Source organism: Thunnus thynnus, chromosome 1, assembly GCF_963924715.1.
Source record: "Thunnus thynnus chromosome 1, fThuThy2.1, whole genome shotgun sequence".
NCBI classification, from domain to species: Eukaryota; Metazoa; Chordata; class Actinopteri; order Scombriformes; family Scombridae; genus Thunnus; species Thunnus thynnus.
Window position 1 is genome coordinate 12,409,474 of NC_089517.1, and position 19,296 is coordinate 12,428,769.

General features: G+C 40.2%; 2 protein-coding genes across 4 annotated transcripts in view; one reads left to right on the top strand and one right to left on the bottom strand.

Annotated features, from left to right (window-relative positions):
• The window catches only part of tmod2 (tropomodulin 2), a 30,118-nt gene extending 14,990 nt beyond the window's left edge, over window positions 1–15,128 (bottom strand). Inside the window, exon 1 of one of the 3 annotated variants that reach the window (XM_067584968.1) lies at window positions 15,110–15,128. The gene's annotated coding sequence lies outside the window, so the exon portion shown is untranslated. Of the gene's footprint in view, window positions 1–3,689; window positions 3,827–15,109 lie in introns of those variants that run through there. The other 2 variants (XM_067584960.1, XM_067584985.1) reach the window with 2 other exon arrangements.
• Window positions 8,361–17,369, top strand: leo1 (LEO1 homolog, Paf1/RNA polymerase II complex component). Its single transcript, XM_067584950.1, has 14 exons — window positions 8,361–8,513; window positions 10,165–10,313; window positions 10,883–11,172; window positions 12,170–12,378; window positions 12,696–12,800; window positions 12,909–13,003; window positions 13,243–13,391; window positions 13,652–13,736; window positions 13,864–13,958; window positions 14,042–14,176; window positions 15,142–15,277; window positions 16,299–16,491; window positions 16,616–16,713; window positions 17,003–17,369. The coding sequence occupies exons 1-14, from the start codon at window positions 8,456–8,458 to the stop codon at window positions 17,135–17,137; spliced, it is 1,932 nt and encodes a 643-aa protein (XP_067441051.1). The 5' UTR covers window positions 8,361–8,455; the 3' UTR covers window positions 17,138–17,369.
• The last annotated feature ends 1,927 nt before the right edge of the window (window positions 17,370–19,296 follow it).

Here is a 19,296-nt window from a genome sequence, read left to right on the forward strand (position 1 = left end):
ATATATATATATATATATATATATATATATGCTTACAGAGGAAAACTATGAACACAGCACTAAACAACACTCACATCTTTACATTCAAATAAGCTTTCACTTTAACGCTTCACCTGACAGATTAAAAATATCCAATATATCCAAATCATATGAAAATTGTCCTGCATCCACAACACCGTTGTTGCGTGCTGTGTTCACATGTGTACGCGTTTCTCTGGAAAGAGGATAGTTTTGTTCCTCTTTTGGAATAAACCTTGACATGCCCAGAGACATGAAACACATGGAGGCTTTAGTGTGATTATGACTGTATCCCTGCACAGCGTGCCCAGTTTCCATAATTTAGGTTTCATAGAAAGACTAATTTTGATGTATTCTGCCAAAAAGTCTCAGATCTAGGCCCAAATCTTTTTTTAGTTACTTCTACACTTGTCAAACATTTACTAGCCAATATGAGCATGTAAAGATGGGTCTTTGGGCATTATTTCAAGTATGATTCATGATTGTAAGGTCTAATTTGGCTTAAATTACCCATAAAAATTCTTTGATGGGTAGAGCGCAATGATGTGATGACATTACTGGCGGGGGTCTGGAGGAAGTCGAGAGGCCAGACTGGGATAAACATAAGTCACACACGTGTACACACACATATAATGCTCTTATGACAAGATCAGCCCAAAATAACACCATTTATCATATTATCCTATTTTCTCAAAAACACTCTCCACTTCACTGACAAGCAATTCAACACGTCTAAGCAAACAGCCACTGTTAAGAGTGAGGCCCAGTAGTTTTGAGAGTCCAGGCAGGAGAGTAACGGAGCATGCAGACAGAGATAATGGGTGGACTCGGGACGAGGTGGAGACACTGAGAGGATCCATTAGTCCAATCTGATTGATTCCTTTCTCCTTCTCTTCTCTGCTAATCCTTCAAGACAACAACAGATGGCTCCAAGCCAATAATACTGCAAACCTGTCTGAACTCTACACTCACCTTGGACTTCCCTACACTGACCTTAACACTTTGGCTACTGTTGGACACTTATGCATAGTTGTGAAGATTGCACAAGGACAGAGACACAAATATCATGATTTAAGTTCAGCTGACAGGCAGGATGTTCATTTTTTCTTTCAATAAACAGTGGGAAAGGCCAAATCTGGCTGATTTAAACAAGGCTGTAAGATGTACGATCACATTTACAAAGTTAAACCAAGCTTTCAATTAAAACGTGTATTTATGTGTGAACACATGAATAAATATTTGCACTTTTATTCTTTGGAATATGCATAATTAATGCTTGCTTGTCTAGATGTCCAACAAAACAAATGACCTGTAGGTCACAGGAACAACATCAAACTAAGTTACACTAAAGAATACTGATCACTTTCTTTTAGAAATCACATAATAGAAAAGGGGAAAATGAAATGTAAAACATCTCTTTCCATCTTTGTCATCACTACATTCACTGAAGTTTACCCATTTTTTAAGAGACATGTCTGAGCCTGTTTCAGGTCAAATTGTCTTCTTTCAAAAAAGTAATGATGACAGACAAATTGGAAGATTATTTGGACCATATTAAGCATGTGGCAAACCAAACACCATCCTAGATATCACTGACTTATATAATCCTCAGCAGTTAAAAAAATCTTAAATTTATGTCCTTCAAGTAAAGGTTCTTACGATCAATATCCAGGTTGTTTGTGCTACTTTACATCTCAGAGGCCGAAAGGAGGAATAGTTAATATGCGGCGAAGAGATGAACAGGAAGCATTGACTGGTTATTACATTATTATAGCACACCGCCTCAACAACACACAAAAAGACTATAGTTAGAATGACCCAGCTCTGCCACCCGAGGGACTGGAGTCTGCACTTCCTCCTCCCACCTACTCTCCTCTATTTTATTCTCTACTCTTTCCACCCTGTTGTTATTCTGCTCTCCTTTATGCTTCATTGGTGCGCAGCACTCTTATGATGGCTGTAAGTGTCAGAAAATGATAGAAAACAGACAGGAAGGAGACAGAGATAGCAACAGATCATGTTGACACTAAGACATACACACAGCATGGGGATGACGGAAGAATAAAATTTGTTTAAGGAAATGGTTATAGTGCAGATGTTTAAACATGCATTGGCACATCTCACCCAGACTTTTAGTTTTTTTTCCAATTTACCAGAAACCATCTCTTAGGAAAAAAAACAATCAACATTTCTGTCCTTGCAAGTCTTCACAGACCTGGCAAGGACCCGGCAGGCAGGAAGTAGGGTGTTTCTCAAACAAACACACATGATTTGTATATTCTCCTGTTCTTGCCACACACTCCAGACACACACCACATTATTATATAATGAGAGCAGATTTCAAGGAGTGCCCTGCTTTCCAGCTCGGCAAGGACTAGTATATAAATAATACACGTTCAAGAAAGACACTTCCACACCCCTTTTAAAAATCTAATGACAATCACTACTTACTGCAGTGGCTATTAAAAGCTAGAGAGAAACTGAGCACTCGCAGTTAGGTTTCACTCTCCCCTTTGAGGTATGCAGGTTAAACAAATCATATCTGTTGAGCCTGTTTCTCTGCAATACTGTGCCGCAGGAGGTGGCATGGTGAGCAGGGCAGTATCACCAAAAAATGCTTTGTCAGCAGTCACCAGTGCATACAACTCAGTTACAATACCTGCTTCACAGCTTTAAGGGGGCAACCTGCCTTCAGGCTTTAAAAGGAAAACCACACTTCCCCATGCAGACGTCCTCCTTAAGACAGGGACCACACCCTTCATTCACCATTGAGCACTGCTGGTCAAACTACCTTTGTTAACGTCAACACACACACATAAACCCTTATATTACCTCTTGAACAAGGAGTGTGTCAGTAAACTCTTTGACACAGGTATAAAGGCCTTTGCACCTAACTATGAAGTAGCACTGCTCCATCCACAATCTTCCCCAGCTCTCACCACCAGTGTGAGTCATCCCAGCTAAAATATGTCCTTAAAAACACTGAAACCCTTGTCTTTGACAAACAAACACTGGCTAAATTGATGCGCTGACAGGGATGGGCTGCTGAGATGAAATTGGTGCGACATTCTTCATACGATTTACGACAATATAACAAGGACCATGATTATGACAGATACCTGAATAATAAGAAAATAGTTAACGTTACCGTTAGTTCTGTCATGAGAATTAACCTATATCGCGGTCATAAATGCAGTACGTTACTCAATGAAACACCAAGATTACACACAACGTGTAACAGTTAAGTTACGTTCATTTCGTGGAAACTTAGCTGCCCTGAATGAAATACTTTCATCCATCTCCTATGTAACGTTAGACACAGCGGGCTACGGAACGACGTTAGCTAAATTAACACGCTGACAGTAAACATGTTGTTCATGATTATTCATCGTCTACCGGAAGGCAACCCTCGTTAGCTGAGACACAATGAAAGCAAAACCAAGCGGTTACTTTAGAAACTTAGCTACATTTGTCGGATGCAGTACACCATGCGAAACAGCCCGATGAGATCTAGCGGCTAACACGCTAACCTTTGCAGTTGACTCAAGTTGCTAACCGTTAAGCTAAACCACCCAGCTAGAGAGTGACAGTGTGTAAAACTGTGCGGCTGGTCTGTTCCCTAGATTGACATACATATTTTAAAACACATACGAAGCTATCCATTTCCTTACCTGAGGCTACTGGGGCCGGGCTTAGGAATCTCCAAATAATACCAGTGTTCCCAGTGAAAGCGATGTCTTCAGTGCTTGACTTCTCACTCAGGCGAAGGGCGGTAACACGGGGAAAAGAGAACCAGAGCATTCTGACTGACGTCTGATCGAACCAATAGACGGAGAGTCTTCCCTGCGTAAACCAATGGTGTACATGAGCCCGCCTCTTTTATCTAGAAAAACCAATCAGGTAGCAGCAAAGGTAGGTAAGTAAAATAAGACAAAGTAAAATGATTTGCTGGCAACATGACTACTTTAACACATTCTTACAGTCTAAGAAAAGCCTTATCTGTATCATTTAAAGTAGGCCTGATTGCCAATACAAACAATTTCATTACTATAATTATTTGAAACCATTTATTCAGACCTGAATGATAGCTTAACTATAACTCATTATGGCAACTTTGACACACAGCGGCACGTCATATTATGTGACACATTAATGATAATCCGCCCATGAAGACCAGAAGGTACAGCTGAAAGCCCCAGAAAAAGGCTAGTAAGGTTTTCATTTATTTTGTCAAACTACTCACAACTACACTATTGTGAGCTGAGATGGATAAATAGATAGTTTAGTTTTGATCAAATTAATGAAGAAAGCCACAGATCACACTTAATAGAGTAATACGTCGAATCAGGGCAATTTACATACATACCCTAAAATCATGAATTTGTCTGAGAGGCCTTTGCAAAGTGTGCAACATAAAACAACGCTCTTAAACTCTAGATACGGATAAGGAAAAACTCAAGACACACACCTATAATGATAATGATCATCATAATATGAATCATTGTAGGTCATCGTTGATCATCAGTGAGGATGATCAAGTTGACCTGAGGTTTCCTCCATTTTTTCCCATGAATGAGGATCTAAGGGGATCCTTAGATCCTCATTCAAATTGAGGATCTAAGGATGGAGGGTGTCATATGTTGCTCAGATTAAATAGCCCCTTGAGGTAAATTTGTGATTTGTGATAAGGGCTGTATAAATAAAGCTAACAGGTAGGTGTTGTATATAGAGTGGGCTGAAGTGGCAGTAGTAGAATTACAGTACAATATGAAGAAACAGAAGGATAGTAATTCAAATGAAGTAATTAAGTACACACACATAATATTAGGTAAATTAAGTGTAATAGGTTGAGGGGTTTCAGAGGTCTTTCCATGTAAAAATGTTTTTAGTAAGGTCTGTGAATCAGAGAAGACATCAAGGAGCTTCCTGAGGCCACCAAGTACTGGACTACAAAACACCTCAGAGACCTGGGAGGACAGACAGATACACACATACACACAAAAGCCAAAACTCATACATATACACAGATTATTCTGTCTTGCATCTCTGTGTACACCTAGAGTGCAGACTTTACCACTCCTTTTCACCAGATCTCTTTTTCACACATTAAACTAAAATCTCTCTCTCTTTCCATATTTCTGTCCCTCTCTCACACAAACACACACACAACATTCATTGTTTACACTAAAAACCTGACATAACCCCTGATTGTAAAGATCAAGGCCAGCTCATCTTCTTTTCAGTACACTTTGTTACACAATAGTGAAGATAGAATTTCATGTACCCTCTCGGGTTCACATAATATGTGCACTGTAACACGATGCTTTGCATGTAACAGAAAAACTCTGGGAACAGATGTGGGTGCTGAAACATACATCAATAGCCTATATTGCTGAATTAGATGGACGATAGTAATCAGCTTAAGCAGTTGAAATGTACAGAGAGGAAGACTTCCTTATTGCTATTTTAAACCAGCTTTACACCACAGATACAGATAGATACCTGTCCATGCATTAATACATAATGATTAAAGGCAAAGACATGGTTTACTACAAATATGTTTTGCAGACTTTTGCTGAGAGATGTCAGTTGTTCATTCTGTCACTCAGATGTTGGTTTTGTGTCGGGGGGGAAATGGCTAATTCTGGGGGCTGTCCAGAAAACCTGGAACATATGACAGACATTATAGACATTTACAGTTTAGCCTAGCGTGGGTGTAGGAAAGATGAGACTCACTGTCTCAGCATCTGCCAACTAAAACACCACTAACTGCTGAGTGTATAGCAGTGGTCAGAAGGCTTCTGACATATGGACATAAATAAAGGATAGGTTCACATTTTTACACGTTTGTCTTAAAACAATACCTATATGCCCATATATTGAAAGAGTTATTGATCCATTCAGTCATTTCTCCTGTTATTACTGGCTGTGAAGATATCCCTTCCTATGTAAGAGATGGGGGTCAAAATCACTGACCTTGTTCCATGACAAAATATATTCCAAAGTTAAACTGTATTTAATATGAAACTTTTGTGGTTTGACAAATCATTGTTTGCAAAAGTTGCAGCATTTATATTTTTAAAAACATCTTTGCATTACTATCTCTCCACTGCAGCTGAGCAAGGAAAAACAAAAAGGGGATTTTTTACTAAAAAGACTATAACTTGACTGTTGAAGCCTCATATTAACTTCAGCTGAACTTTAGAGTGCATTTTAGCACAGAGCGAGGACTGTGGATTTTTTCCCTCGTTACTTACATTTGAATTGTGTCAGGAAGGAATGTCTCTATGGCTAGTTTGGCCAGAAGGAGCAATTAAAGCGATCACGTCTTTCAATGTTGTTTTGACACAGACTTGAAAAAATGTGAACCCCAACCCAAGTATATACCAAGGAAATCAGATGATTTTAATAAACCTGCAGTTGATAAAATGTGCATTAAAGACTCAATAATTACAATACTAATGTATTCCAATTGGGACTTATAAGTCTGTGATACTCAATAATGAGTGTTTTAAATCAGTCACAAATTATGTTGTTTTTATAATCCTCCTGTAGTGCCACCAGGCCATATAAAGGGCAGATGCTGCTTGGCACTGGAAAACTTTAAATGGGATGTTAAAGAAGCATTTATTTACAAGAATATTAATGAAACAGAGGCACAAATGACCCCCGGGAAAAACAACAAAAGTGACTGGCCTTTTACATTCTCAGCAGCTTCACCTAACTGCAACCTACCATCTGCTCAGGTTACTATAGGGCGAGCTACAGTGATACAAAGCTTTCAAAAAATAAATAATAACAAATAAACATTAATATAAGATTACTGTTTCTGCTGACAATGACAGTTTATCACACACAGCCATAAATGCACAAAATTTTACAACATATAATTTACTACAGAACAGCTTTACCCATCCTCCCTCGACTTGACAATGCCTGTCACTAGGGAACCTAATGATGCACACACAATCATTAATTAAGCAGATGATCTGCACATCACATCATGGAGCATAACACAGATATAAAAAACAACATCACAGCAGAAGCGAAATCCTTCAACAAAACACAACTTTGAGAAACACAACCTACTCATTGTATTCTGTTATTTGTGTGACTGATAAATTAACAGATTTAACTGAAACATTGGACTAAATTTAATTAAAGGGACCTCTGTAGCACCACTATCACGCTTATACTACAAATACACACACTGAGATACAACCTGCAAGTGCCAATACATCAATTACCAACCACAGACAGTCATTCAAAATGTTCTGAAATACTGATTTTCGGAGTAATTTGCAGGTAATGGTACATTTTTAGGATATTTTACAGAAAGGGTGGTGCAATTAGGTACCAATATGTTATCAATCCATCTATAATTTTGTCATCTTGTTTGTCCTAATGTATGTCTGTCCATCCTGGGAGAGGAATCCCTCTTCTGTTGTTCCTCCTGAGGTTTCTTCCATTTGTTCCCACTGTAAAGACTGTAAAACCCCCTAAGGCAAATTTGTGGTTTGTGATATTGGACTATACAAATAAAAATTGACTTGATTTGACTTGACAAATTACGAGGAAAAAATGAAAAAACTGTGAGGTTGGTTTAGTTGGTACCCATTCTATAAAATCTGTTAAATATCTGCGAATTACTTAGTTAGTAGGAAGTTAGTATAAAATTAAGGGACCTGTAAAATAAAGCATTACCAAAAAAATAACTGATAATCTGTAATAAAATAAAACAACCCCATGACATTGTGTTAGGAAGATATCTCTCTATGGTCAATATGGCCGGAAGGAACAATTACAGCGATCAATAACTCTTTCAGTGTGGGCACAAATGTGCATTAAAGCCTCAATAATTATAATACTAATGTATTCCAGTTGGAGTTATACGTTTGTGATACTCAAGAAATTATAAGAAAAATAAGAACTATGTAAAAAAAAATATGTGCATCATACTACAATATATAACAACGATGTAAATAATAATGCTGAGAAATGGGATATATAAATATGTTAAAATGCAAGAGCAGTGTAAATAAGAAATATAGTACAGTTTAAATATCATTGTTTATTGTCAATAGTAGCCATAATTCCTACACAAACCGTAATTGTCTATAAATATGAAAATATTTCAGTTGGAGAAATGTGTCAAACATGTAAAATGACCGCCTCCGTGTGGCAGTTAAAGCTCACTACAGCAGGGTTGGTGCTAGATTGGATCATGGACGTATTATAAGAGCAGCCTATCAAACATAGGGACGGTTCGCGAAACTCTCGTGAGATTTTAATCCTAACCTTAACCTGAACCCTAACATCGCGATAATTCGCCAGCAGCTCCCTCTTGGTCAATCGATTGACCTCGGAAACAAAAACGTTTTCTCGAAGCTCTGCTTTCATTTCCTGTAGGTCACATTATTACTACAGTTTGGAAGAAATGGCGGACATGGATGAATTGTTCGGGAGTGATGGAGACAGCGACAATGATCAGAGAGGTAACTTGTAGCTAGATATCAGCCTGAAAGCTATTGTTTGTTTGTTACGTGATTTTAGCTTTAGCGTTGGCTAAACGGTGATCAGGGAAACTGTAACGTCGTTACACAGTCATGTCTCGCCTGCATGAACTCCAGTGTGCTTTCTAAACACTTGCTTTGTTAGGAACCAGCATAATTTTGTGATATCCGATCTTTTAACCTTTTATTTTAGCTAGTAGTAACCAGCTAGCTGGCTAAAATTGCATCTTTATGAAACGGATTGAACTCCTCCTTAAATCGTCTCGCTTGTGAATGCAGTAACAGACCTTTTTTTTTATAACTCAAGCACATTTCCTGATCAGCTGTTAACTTATATTCCAAGATTTAATCAATTAACCAGCCATTGCATCACTGTCATCACATTTATTTTCCTTTTACACAGATAAATAACTAATGCAAGCAGCAGTTTCAACAAAAAAAGCATTTAACCTAAAGTATTTTAACATGTCCCTATATCTGATATATAACATATTCACAGACATAAAATATGCAGTTAAGACAAATATCTCAATTCAACTCCATGTAAACCAGGATTTATTGTAGAAAATGATATGTAAGACTAAATCTAAACCACCTCTACCAAACTCACTGGCCATCACAGCTAAATGCTTTAAGGATTTGTTGATTTAATTGATTAGCTAGTTGCCAACTATTGAATTAATTTCTAACTATGTTGATGATAACTGATTAATAGTTTTGAGTACACTTCTGAAAAACAAAACAAAAAAACCTGAACTTGAACTTCTAAAATGTAAATATTTTGTTTTCTTTAGTCCTCTATGATAGTAAACTGAATATCTGGGTGGTGGACGGTTGGTCAGGACAAAACAAGACATTTTGATAGTTTACAGAACAAATAACTAACTTTTGGTCAAGTGAATTGAATACCTGACAAACATTGCTTACAATACCCCACAACACCCAGAGATTATGAAGGGATAACTTCCACAGCATAAACGGTTTGGCACAATTTCTGACAGTTAACGAATTTATATAATATATCGCGCAACCTTAGTATTCACTTGCAGTGTCAGCAACAGAACTGTAAAACATGAAAGGCTTTCTGCTGTTGAGCAGTTAAGACAAATATCTCAAAACAACACATTCAGGTAAACTATGATCTACTGTAGAAATTGTATGTAAAATAAAATATAAACTTCCTCCACCAAGTCACTGGCCACAGCATTTCATCTGATTATTGCCCTTTCTGCGATACGTAGTGGGGAAATGGTGGCATTATGACAATACCCAAATACTTAAATTGATGAAACATTTATGTTTGAAAGCTACTGATCAAAGGAATATTTTCAATGTGAGAATTTACAGAATTAGCACATTAATCAATGGAACTGGAAGTAATATAGTTTATTAGAAAAAGCAATGTAATCTATTCTGATCACCAAGGCTCACAGTGTGTGTTGTGAGAAAATGAGCTATCCATATAGAGTGTGTCACGCAGTGTTTTAGGAATAATGATTGGTATTAAAGTTAGTGAGACAAATTGTAATGCGCTTAAATGTGTCACTAAGCAACCACAACGTCCACCCAGCGTGAAGTGAGGAACTGTGCTCCTCTATGTGCCAGAAGAATAACAGTACAGTTTGTTTTTCAGAGTCCGGCTCTGGCTCCGGTTCAGACTCGGAGCAGGAGAGACCCCGGTCTGCCAGCAACGCCTCCGGCAGCGGTAGCGACAGTGACCGGGAACGAGATGATGATGATGAAGATGAAGGCCAGGAGGCAGGAAAGCCCAGTATGAATAAGGTGTGGGCCTTTATCTGACTAAGCAGAAATGCAGTGTGAACTCCGGTCTGGAGGTTTAAGAGTAAAGACCATTCGAACACACTGCCAGCTAGCTTGAGCTCTGTCCATCAATCACCCTAATATAAGGTGTAAAGGCAAGAAATAAATGAACATGTCTTACATTCTTACTTTAACGTGCCTGCATTTTCATATCAGTGACATTAAAGAGAATGGAAGTCTCCACCAGGAAATAATCTCTCTAGAACATATTGGCTCCCATCTACATCTTCCCATTCAAGAAGTCATTGTTTTCAAGGACAATGGAACATTTTGAGCTTTAAGGATGGTTTCAAGTCTGACCTAAAACAAAAGTCAGCTGCCCAAATGAACGTTGACATGTTTTTCATACTGTAATCATCCCTCCTGCTCATACGGACCATTAAGAGATCCCTTCATACTGTGCTTACAATGGAAGTGATAGGGGACAAAATCCACAGCCCTCCTTTCATGCTTATTTTCAAGCATCAGCCATATTAGACGATAGATCTAAAAACCAGCTAAACTTACTGTCCTTCCCTTCTACCTATCAGGAGCTGTTTGGAGACGACAGCGAGGATGAGCAACACAGTCAACACAGCGGCAGCGACAACCAGTCGGAGCGGTCAGGCAATCAGTCGGACGCCAGCATGCACTCGGACCAGGGGGACAACGATCACTCTGACGCGGAGCAGCACAGCGGCTCAGAGCGCGGCCATCGAGATGACGATGAAGATGAGGAAGACGGGGGCCACCGGTCTGATGGTGGAAGCCCAGCTGGCAGTGGAATGTCTGGAGCAGGGAGCCCTCACTCTGAAAGGGGCAGCGTCCGCTCAGACAGAAGGTAAGATGACACACGCTGATGTGACTCATTGTTTAATTGAGGTAACATGAGATGATGCTGGAAGGGGACATGATATTGGTGCTGATTCAGAAAATTACACATAGTCAATCCCACACACAACGTCCTGCTGCTGTAAATACTAACAGACCAAATGTATATTAATCTGCTGCTAGCAAAGAGGCCACAGAAATGCACTATTTCCTCTTGTTTGCTAAAAACAACAGTGCCCAGCTGTTAAAGGAAATTTCTTATCTCTTTTTACAAATGAACCACCTGTTTTTTTTTTTTAAAGATCTACATCTTAAGTAGCAATAAATGGGTTTGGGGCTGACAGGCTGGGGAAATCAGAAAGTATAGAAAGACAGACTAACACATTGTTGGGTTTGTTTTTCATGGGGTTTGTTGACAACACTGATTATTTTCTTCTAAATAAACATTTAGTTCATAAAATGTCTAACGCCAGATCACTAGTTTCAGACCCCAAAGTGACATATTCAGTAGTTTTTCTTTTTAAATCAACAGTCCAAAGACCAAAAATATTCATTTTACATTAAAAAACACAAAATAGAAAAGCTTCACATTTGAGAAGCTGAAAACTGTGAATGTGCATCTGTTTAAATAAATAAGCCATCAATTAAAATTCCCGTTTGACTCCAGCTGCTGCGTGTCATACCCCTCTATCTCTCCCCTTCATGTCCTGTCCGTCAGCTGACTAATAAAGGCAAAAATAATTAATCAATTCTAATCATTATTGACTTGTGTTCTGCTTGACTAATTCTTTAAATAACTTAACAAATCAACAAATGTAAGTTATTCCTCCATCTTGGGTGACTTTCCGACCATGAACGGTTTTAGCCTAACCTGTGTTGACATTAGGAGGTCGCTCTACCGGCTCTGTGACTGTGCGTCAATGAAGTCAAATCATCATTCATGTTTCAGACTGGCAGATTTTTATTCGCTGATACTATTTTTCTCTAACGTGTCTGTTTCAAACCAGTGTGCACAGTGATCCTGGGACTCCGCAGTCGGGACCCGGCACCCCTCACTCTGACGGAGAAGTTTCTGGCAGGGAGAACCAGTCAGATGATGAGAAATGGGGAAGGGGCGCTAAGAGCGACCAGTCAGAGGATGAGGAGGAGAAACGACATTACTCAGATGAAGAAAGAGAGAACTCTGATGACGAGGGACCAAGGAACAGAAAGTCAGGTACTCCCGGGGTCTGGTGTCATAATTTGAGGCCACGGATCATGAGCCAACCCTCCGTGTTAATCCTAACACATTAGATTTTTTGGAAGAGAGTTAGAGCCATATGTAAAATATTTTATCCTGAGCTCTGGAGTTAATCTCAGGACTCTGAGATTAATATGAGACTAACTTTATCTCCTAGACTTTTTGCATGTGGTAGTGATCCTTTCTACTTTCCTGCAGGATGTGTTCATGTCCTGCGGCACAAATTCATACCATAACAGGTTAATTTGTCATGCTGTTATATATGATGCAGTTTTGTTTTTTTTACTTTTCAGAGTCTGCAAAGGGTAGCGACAGCGAAGACGATTTCCTCAGACAGAAAACCAAAGCAAAAGCTGCCTCTGACTCCGATTCTGACAGTGATATTGGAGGAAAGAAAGGCAAGAAGACCGTCTGAGCAAAAATATATGTTTCGGAAATCATGTTGGCATTTTTATTGCACTTATGTAGTTTAAAGTTTAAAGTCCCTCTTCTATACTGTCCCACAGGAAATAAATCAGCAGCAGATGACCTGTTCGGAGAGGCCGACGACATCTCTTCAGACAGCGATGCAGAAAAGCCCCCGACCCCAGGACAGCCCCTGGTATCTATCTGCCTGTCCTCTCGCTCTCTGTCTCTCTTTCCTCTGCTGATCATCCAGCCTTAAATCGTGCCGAGTCCTTTTTTTTTTTTTCCCAAATCTCTTTTTCTCAGAGCCTCTCACTAAGCCTCTCTGAGCTGATCCCTATTATCATGGCTCAATGAATCATACAGTGTTGTTTTTAAATGTTCTCTTTCCTTTTCTCTCTGTGTGTGTGTGTGTGTGTGTGTGTGTGTGTTCAGGATACAGAGGATGGGATGGAGGGGGAGCAGGCAGAAGAAGAACCTGCACCTGAGACTCGTATCGAAGTAGAGATCCCCAAAGTCAGCACTGACCTGGGATCTGACCTGTACTTTGTTAAGCTGCCTAACTTCCTGTCTGTGGAGCCCAGGTCAGATCCTTGACACTGCCAATAAACTACAGTTTAAACACACACTGTAATAGAGAAAAGCGAAGATAGAAAGGGATGAGAAAACACAGAATTTTTGATACTTTTAAAGACATTTCTAGTGAGGAAGAAAATGACTAAAGCTTATAATGTACTTTTGTTCATAGTGTTCAGCTAAATACGTCTGGTCCTGATGACCCTCAAATCCTCTGTGTAACTTAGAGGTGTGTTTAATTTGATTTTCATTGGATTGCCCTTTATAGACCCTTTGATCCTCAATACTATGAGGATGAGTTTGAGGATGAAGAAATGCTGGATGAAGAGGGACGCACCAGGCTCAAACTGAAGGTATACTTTTGTGTATACGTGAATGTGTGTTTCATTTTCTATCAGATGCCTGTCGGTACATTTTAAAGTGAAAGTTATCTTGTTATCAAAGAGTGACCAGAGTCTTTTTCTTTTGCTTCTCCCGCAGGTGGAGAACACTATTCGGTGGCGGGCCAAGAAAGACGAGGAGGGAAACGAAACACGAGAGAGCAACGCGCGTATCGTCAAATGGTCTGACGGCAGGTGTGTATTACAGTCAAGACAGATGTTGGTGGTTGTTACTCTCTGTACTTTCCGTGCTTTAAAACTCGCTCTTCTCGCCACAGCATGTCCCTCCACCTGGGAAACGAAGTGTTTGATGTTTACAAAGCTCCTCTCCAGGGAGACCACAACCACCTGTTCATCCGGCAGGGTACTGGACTACAGGGACAGGCTGTGTTCAAAACCAAACTCACATTCAGGTAATGCAGTCACATACCATCGTTGTATCGGGGACAGGCTGCTATTAAGGACAACGTCACACACAAACGCTCGCTAGGTGCAAAATGTGGAGTTGTTTGGGATACTCCTCCTCTGTCTGCATATGCGCCACATAAGCCCCTCTATTTCCAAACAACAACAATAGCAGCCTTCATTCAAGCTCCATTCTGAAATGTACTCTATGCTGTAAGTCCTTGGATCACCTTGTACAAGCTGCCCAGGTTTCTCACAATAAGAACTGTGTAAGCCTCTTAGCGCCCCCAAGTCCACCTGGATGTTCTGTCTTCTCAGACCACATGGGACTAGTAGGACACTGGCCAAAGCTGCTTTATGGCACAACGGCCCTCCATGCTCCCGGACAGGATATTGACATTCGTTCTGATTGAGTATTCTCATCAGCACAGAGTTTTGATTAGGACTAGGGCTGAAGCAGCTCAGGGTACAGATGGTTAGGACGCAATGTTTTTTTGAAAGGAGAGTTATGCAACATGACAAATGAATGGAACAGAGAAGAAAGAGAGAGAGGAGGGGGCTTTTGAAGTGAGAGATTGGTCTGCGAACAAAAAGTCTCCCTCATTTATTGCAACATATTGATTCCTTTAAAAAAAAAAAAAAACAACAACAAAGTTGCAAATACCTCTGTTACATAATAGCTGATCACTAGGAGAATCTTTACTGTCCTTTCTATTTCAGTAACATTGAGCCATTTTTAGGAGGGAAAGCTGAGGCAGCAAGTATGTTGATATTTATGCAGCCATAAACAGAATAAAAAACTGATTCCCCTCAAATCACTGTGGTACCAAAAAAATGACCAAATTATACCTGAAAATGAAATAAACTGGCTAAAAGTGACCTCAAAAGTTTCTGTTTTTAAAGAATAAGCAGATAAGCTCTGGGGAAATAAGCACAGTCACCTTTATTCTTTGTGTTTCCTGTGTCTCGTCAGGCCCCACTCCACAGACAGCGCCACCCACAGGAAGATGACCCTGTCTCTGGCTGACCGCTGCTCCAAGACACAGAAGATCAGGATCCTTCCCATGGCCGGACGGGATCCCGAGTCGCATCGTAACGAAATGATCAAGGTAACACGCTCGCACTCTCTTATGTCCTCTGCTCTGTTCTGTTTGTCTTTCCTCAGCTCTGTCTGAGAATGCTTTTGTCACCACGGGGACCAAAAAAAGATCACATGAGGCCCACTTGTTGACAAGCAATCGTCCGCGGTTACATAAAGACATAACCTGACGTGCTTACATAATGAGGTCACGCAGTGGTCAGTGAAGTGGAAACAGTGTCAGCAAGTCTCGGGGGCTGGTTGTATATCAACTGTCAACCCAAACAAACACCGCCGATGGCATCGTGTATAATTTCACTCTGCTCGGCTGAGACAGAGTGACAGGACCTGGTTAAAAAAAAAAAAAAAAAAAAAAAAAGGCAGCGTGGTGCTACTGCAGGTCATGCTAAATGCTTTATAATCATCACTGTATGTATCAGTGTAGAATGTCTGAGTTTGGCATGATGTGTAGAAGCTGGTGGAGCACATAGAGAATCTATATAATTACCGTCGCGCGTGGCTTCGCTCTTCATTAGCAGTCGTACTTGCCAGTTGTATTTGTACTGGCATTGAGCTGTAACAGAAGGTTGTTGTTTTTTTGTTTGTTTTCCAATGAACATCCTAATTACAATTGGATAGAACCAACAAAGCAGCTTTTTCTTCAAAAGTACAGCTTATTCAGATGAAGAATGCCTAGAAAGGGTTTTGGCTAACGAGACTGGAGCTGATGAGCAGCCAAAATGTACAGGTGGCGGTCAGCAAATACTGATCAAGGAAGAGTTCATGCAGTTCATGCAGCTGTAAGAAGATGTTTATGTTACAGACATTTGTGAAGACTTTGACGAGACATTTCTTAATTAATTTTGCTTATGGTATACCTAGCACTAATATTTAAAATACCTATAACACCTCATCATTTATCATTTCTCTCCTAATAAAATATTTCCTTCACCCATTGCTAAAGCACCGTTGCACTATCATACATTGTACAGGTGTGCTTATCACAGGAATTGTGCACTTTGTCAATGTAAAAATGGTGTCTCTCCCTGCAGAAAGAGGAAGAGCGTCTGCGTGCATCTATCCGCAGAGAGTCCCAGCAGAGGAGGATGAGGGAGAAGCAGCACCAGAGAGGCCTGAGCAGCAGCTACCTGGAGCCCGACCGCTACGATGACGAGGAGGAGGGCGAGGAGGCCATCAGCCTGGCAGCCATCAAGAGCAAATACAAGGGAGGAGGAGGCCTGAGAGGTGAGGACATCTGGCACAATCACTTTTTGTTTTGTCTCACAAGAGCCAGAAGAGTTTTTTTATTTTCATGAAATCACTCAGATCTAGTCAACAACATATTTTTTTTTCTCTGCACCCAATCCAGAGGAGCGAGCAAGGATCTACTCATCAGACAGCGATGAAGGCTCTGATGATGACAAAGCCCAGAGGCTGATGAAGGCCAAGAAGCTAGACAGTGACGAGGTAGGTGTAGTATCCTGCAGGACAGACAGGGGGCAGTGTGATGCAGGGCACCGGTGGGATTAAAAAGCCAACTTTTCATGCATTACTTTCATGTGAATGTAACGAGACAGGAAATACTAGTCTGGACTAATATATGCACTTAACTCAGCACTGACTGTTTCTGCAAACAAAAAGTCATGTTAAGTTTCAACTGGAACATGACAAACTGAAAGTACTGACAAGCTGTACACAATGTCCTCTGCACTCAGCGTATTATCGCTTCATCTATCCTGTTCTTTGTTTTGTGCAGGAGGGTGAAGGATCGGGCAAACGAAAGGCAGAGGACGATGATGAGATGGCCACCAAGAAGGCTAAGAAGTATGTCATCAGCGACGAGGAGGAAGAGGAGGAGGAGGAGGAAGAAGAGGAAGATGACGATGAATAATTCACTTTTTTTTTTTTTTTACCATTCCACTGTATTATCAGTGCTCAGCCCACATGGCGTATAAACAGCCATAATTTGTTTTGTATATTTTCTTAAGGCCTGTGTGTGTGTGTGTTTGTGTGTGTATGTGTGAGTGTGTGTGTGTGAGACTGTGTGTTTGCTTGTTTATGTTATGTACAGCTGAGGTGAGAAATAAAGAAATGGTTGTCTTATGTAACCAAAGCTTCCCAAAGCCCCTTTTTATCTTTTTTAACAATATGATTCATATGCATGAATCACACTGCCATGAGATTATGAAACATACTGTTTAGTCCAGTTTCCAAACAAAAAGGATGTTAATGGGATAAATGTTGAGAGGTTAAAGGAGGTAAAAGCAACACCTACCTCAGTTTACATTTTACAAATTAATTTATCAAATTAGCCCCCCAGCATTTTCCCTGTTCGTTTTCCCATCAAGACCATTATGAAAATAAGCTTCCTCCTCTATTAATCATCAACCATTTTAGTTTTTATACCTGGACATGTTGTTTTAACCTTTATCATTGTCAAATAAATCTAATTACTAATTAACACTAATTAACTGCCTTAAGTAAACCAAAATAGTAATATAAAATAGTAATAGAGTATATTTGACAAGAAGAGAAGTCACAAGTCAGATAAGATTGGCTTTGTGAGGCAGCACTCAGGCACAGGAATGAGCTAAATGCTAACATGAGCATGCTAACATAATCACAATGCTAACATGCTGATGCTAAGCAGGTATAATGTTTTACAATCTTAGCTTAGCATTTCAGTGTGCTTACGTTGACCAATTAGCATTAAGAAGTACGTTATGGTCATCTGGGAACCATAAATCTCTGCAAAATTTCATGCCGTCCAATAGTTTAGGGGATATTTTAGTCTGGGCCAAGGTGGTCATGCTGCTAGTGTTGCTACAAATTGAGCATCTATCTGTATCTTGCCTTTTTATGTCTGTTTTACATGCCTCAACTTTTTAAAATACCACAGTAGTCTTGCTGAAATCATTTATTTATTTCTTGAATCTGATGTAACTGATAACGTAGCCACAGTTGAGCATCATATTTTCGAGATAAAGTCAGCAGTTTGCCCTTTTGTGGAAATCTATGTCAAAATATATTGGCTAATACATGATGTTATTATGAAATATTTAAAAATAGAAATTGAAGGACCCTCAAAGAACATTTCGGGCCGGCCAGTAACGTCAGTGCGTCAGTTGTAAGAAAGCGAGCGAGGTCGAATGAGGTATTGTGCCTTGATCCCCATTGAGCCACAGAGTGAGAGGGGAATGTAGAGAACAACAGCCCCGGTTACTGATTCAAGTTCATCAGCCTGAATGACGCACACACTCCCCCTTACTCACACACACACACATACACACACACACACACACACATACACACACACACAACTAGCTTCCCAGAGATAGATAACCCTCAAATCAGACCTCTCCCCGAGCCCCGTCCAGACAGAACTGGCTGTAGCCACCCACAATACAAAACTGGTAAAACACTAACTCAGTGATCAAGAGTTACATAAAATGGCTGCATTCTCTCTCTTGACAACGGCTTCTCTGTGCCACACACACACACACACACACACACACACACACATACACACACACTGCTCTGGGAAAAGTTTTAGAAGTCCTCTTGAGTACCGTTCACACGGTACAGGCAGATTTGTGTACGAGAGGTAATTCTGTTAGGACAGTAGTGTTTAAAAGATCCTGTGTTTTCTGACAAGACCAGTTCCCTGAAAATTGATAATAAAGGTGCAGGGTGAGGATGAGTTCTTCATCCGATTACACCACTTATTGCTGAGGGCGAGTTGTACCCAGCAGCTTTCCTGTCGTCTACTCATGACAGGCCTGTGTGTGTGTACGTGTGCTTGTACATGCATGTGACAGCAGTGAGTAGAAACCGTGTCCTGTTTAGCACATTCTAAGCTATATATAGTGCATAGCATGAATGTTTAATGCTGCTTCATGCAAATGTTGTGTGTCTTTGTTGCCTTGAAAGCGAAGGTGTCGTCAGTTGTTGTGTGCTGCGCTATCTCAGACTGCAGTAGGTTATGTAAACCCAGTTCCACACAGTAAGGAGTGGGGAAGGGAGGGGACAGGAGAGGAGAGGAGAGGAGAG

Bases quoted from the DNA above. Each gene is read 5' to 3' on its own strand.
- leo1 (XM_067584950.1), top strand. From the start codon at position 8,456: ATGGCGGACATGGATGAATTGTTCGGGAGTGATGGAGACAGCGACAAT. The intron at 11,173-12,169 runs GTAAGATGACAC...GTTTCAAACCAG, and splicing joins AGCGTCCGCTCAGACAGAAG to TGTGCACAGTGATCCTGGGA. The intron at 16,714-17,002 runs GTAGGTGTAGTA...TGTTTTGTGCAG, and splicing joins AGAAGCTAGACAGTGACGAG to GAGGGTGAAGGATCGGGCAA.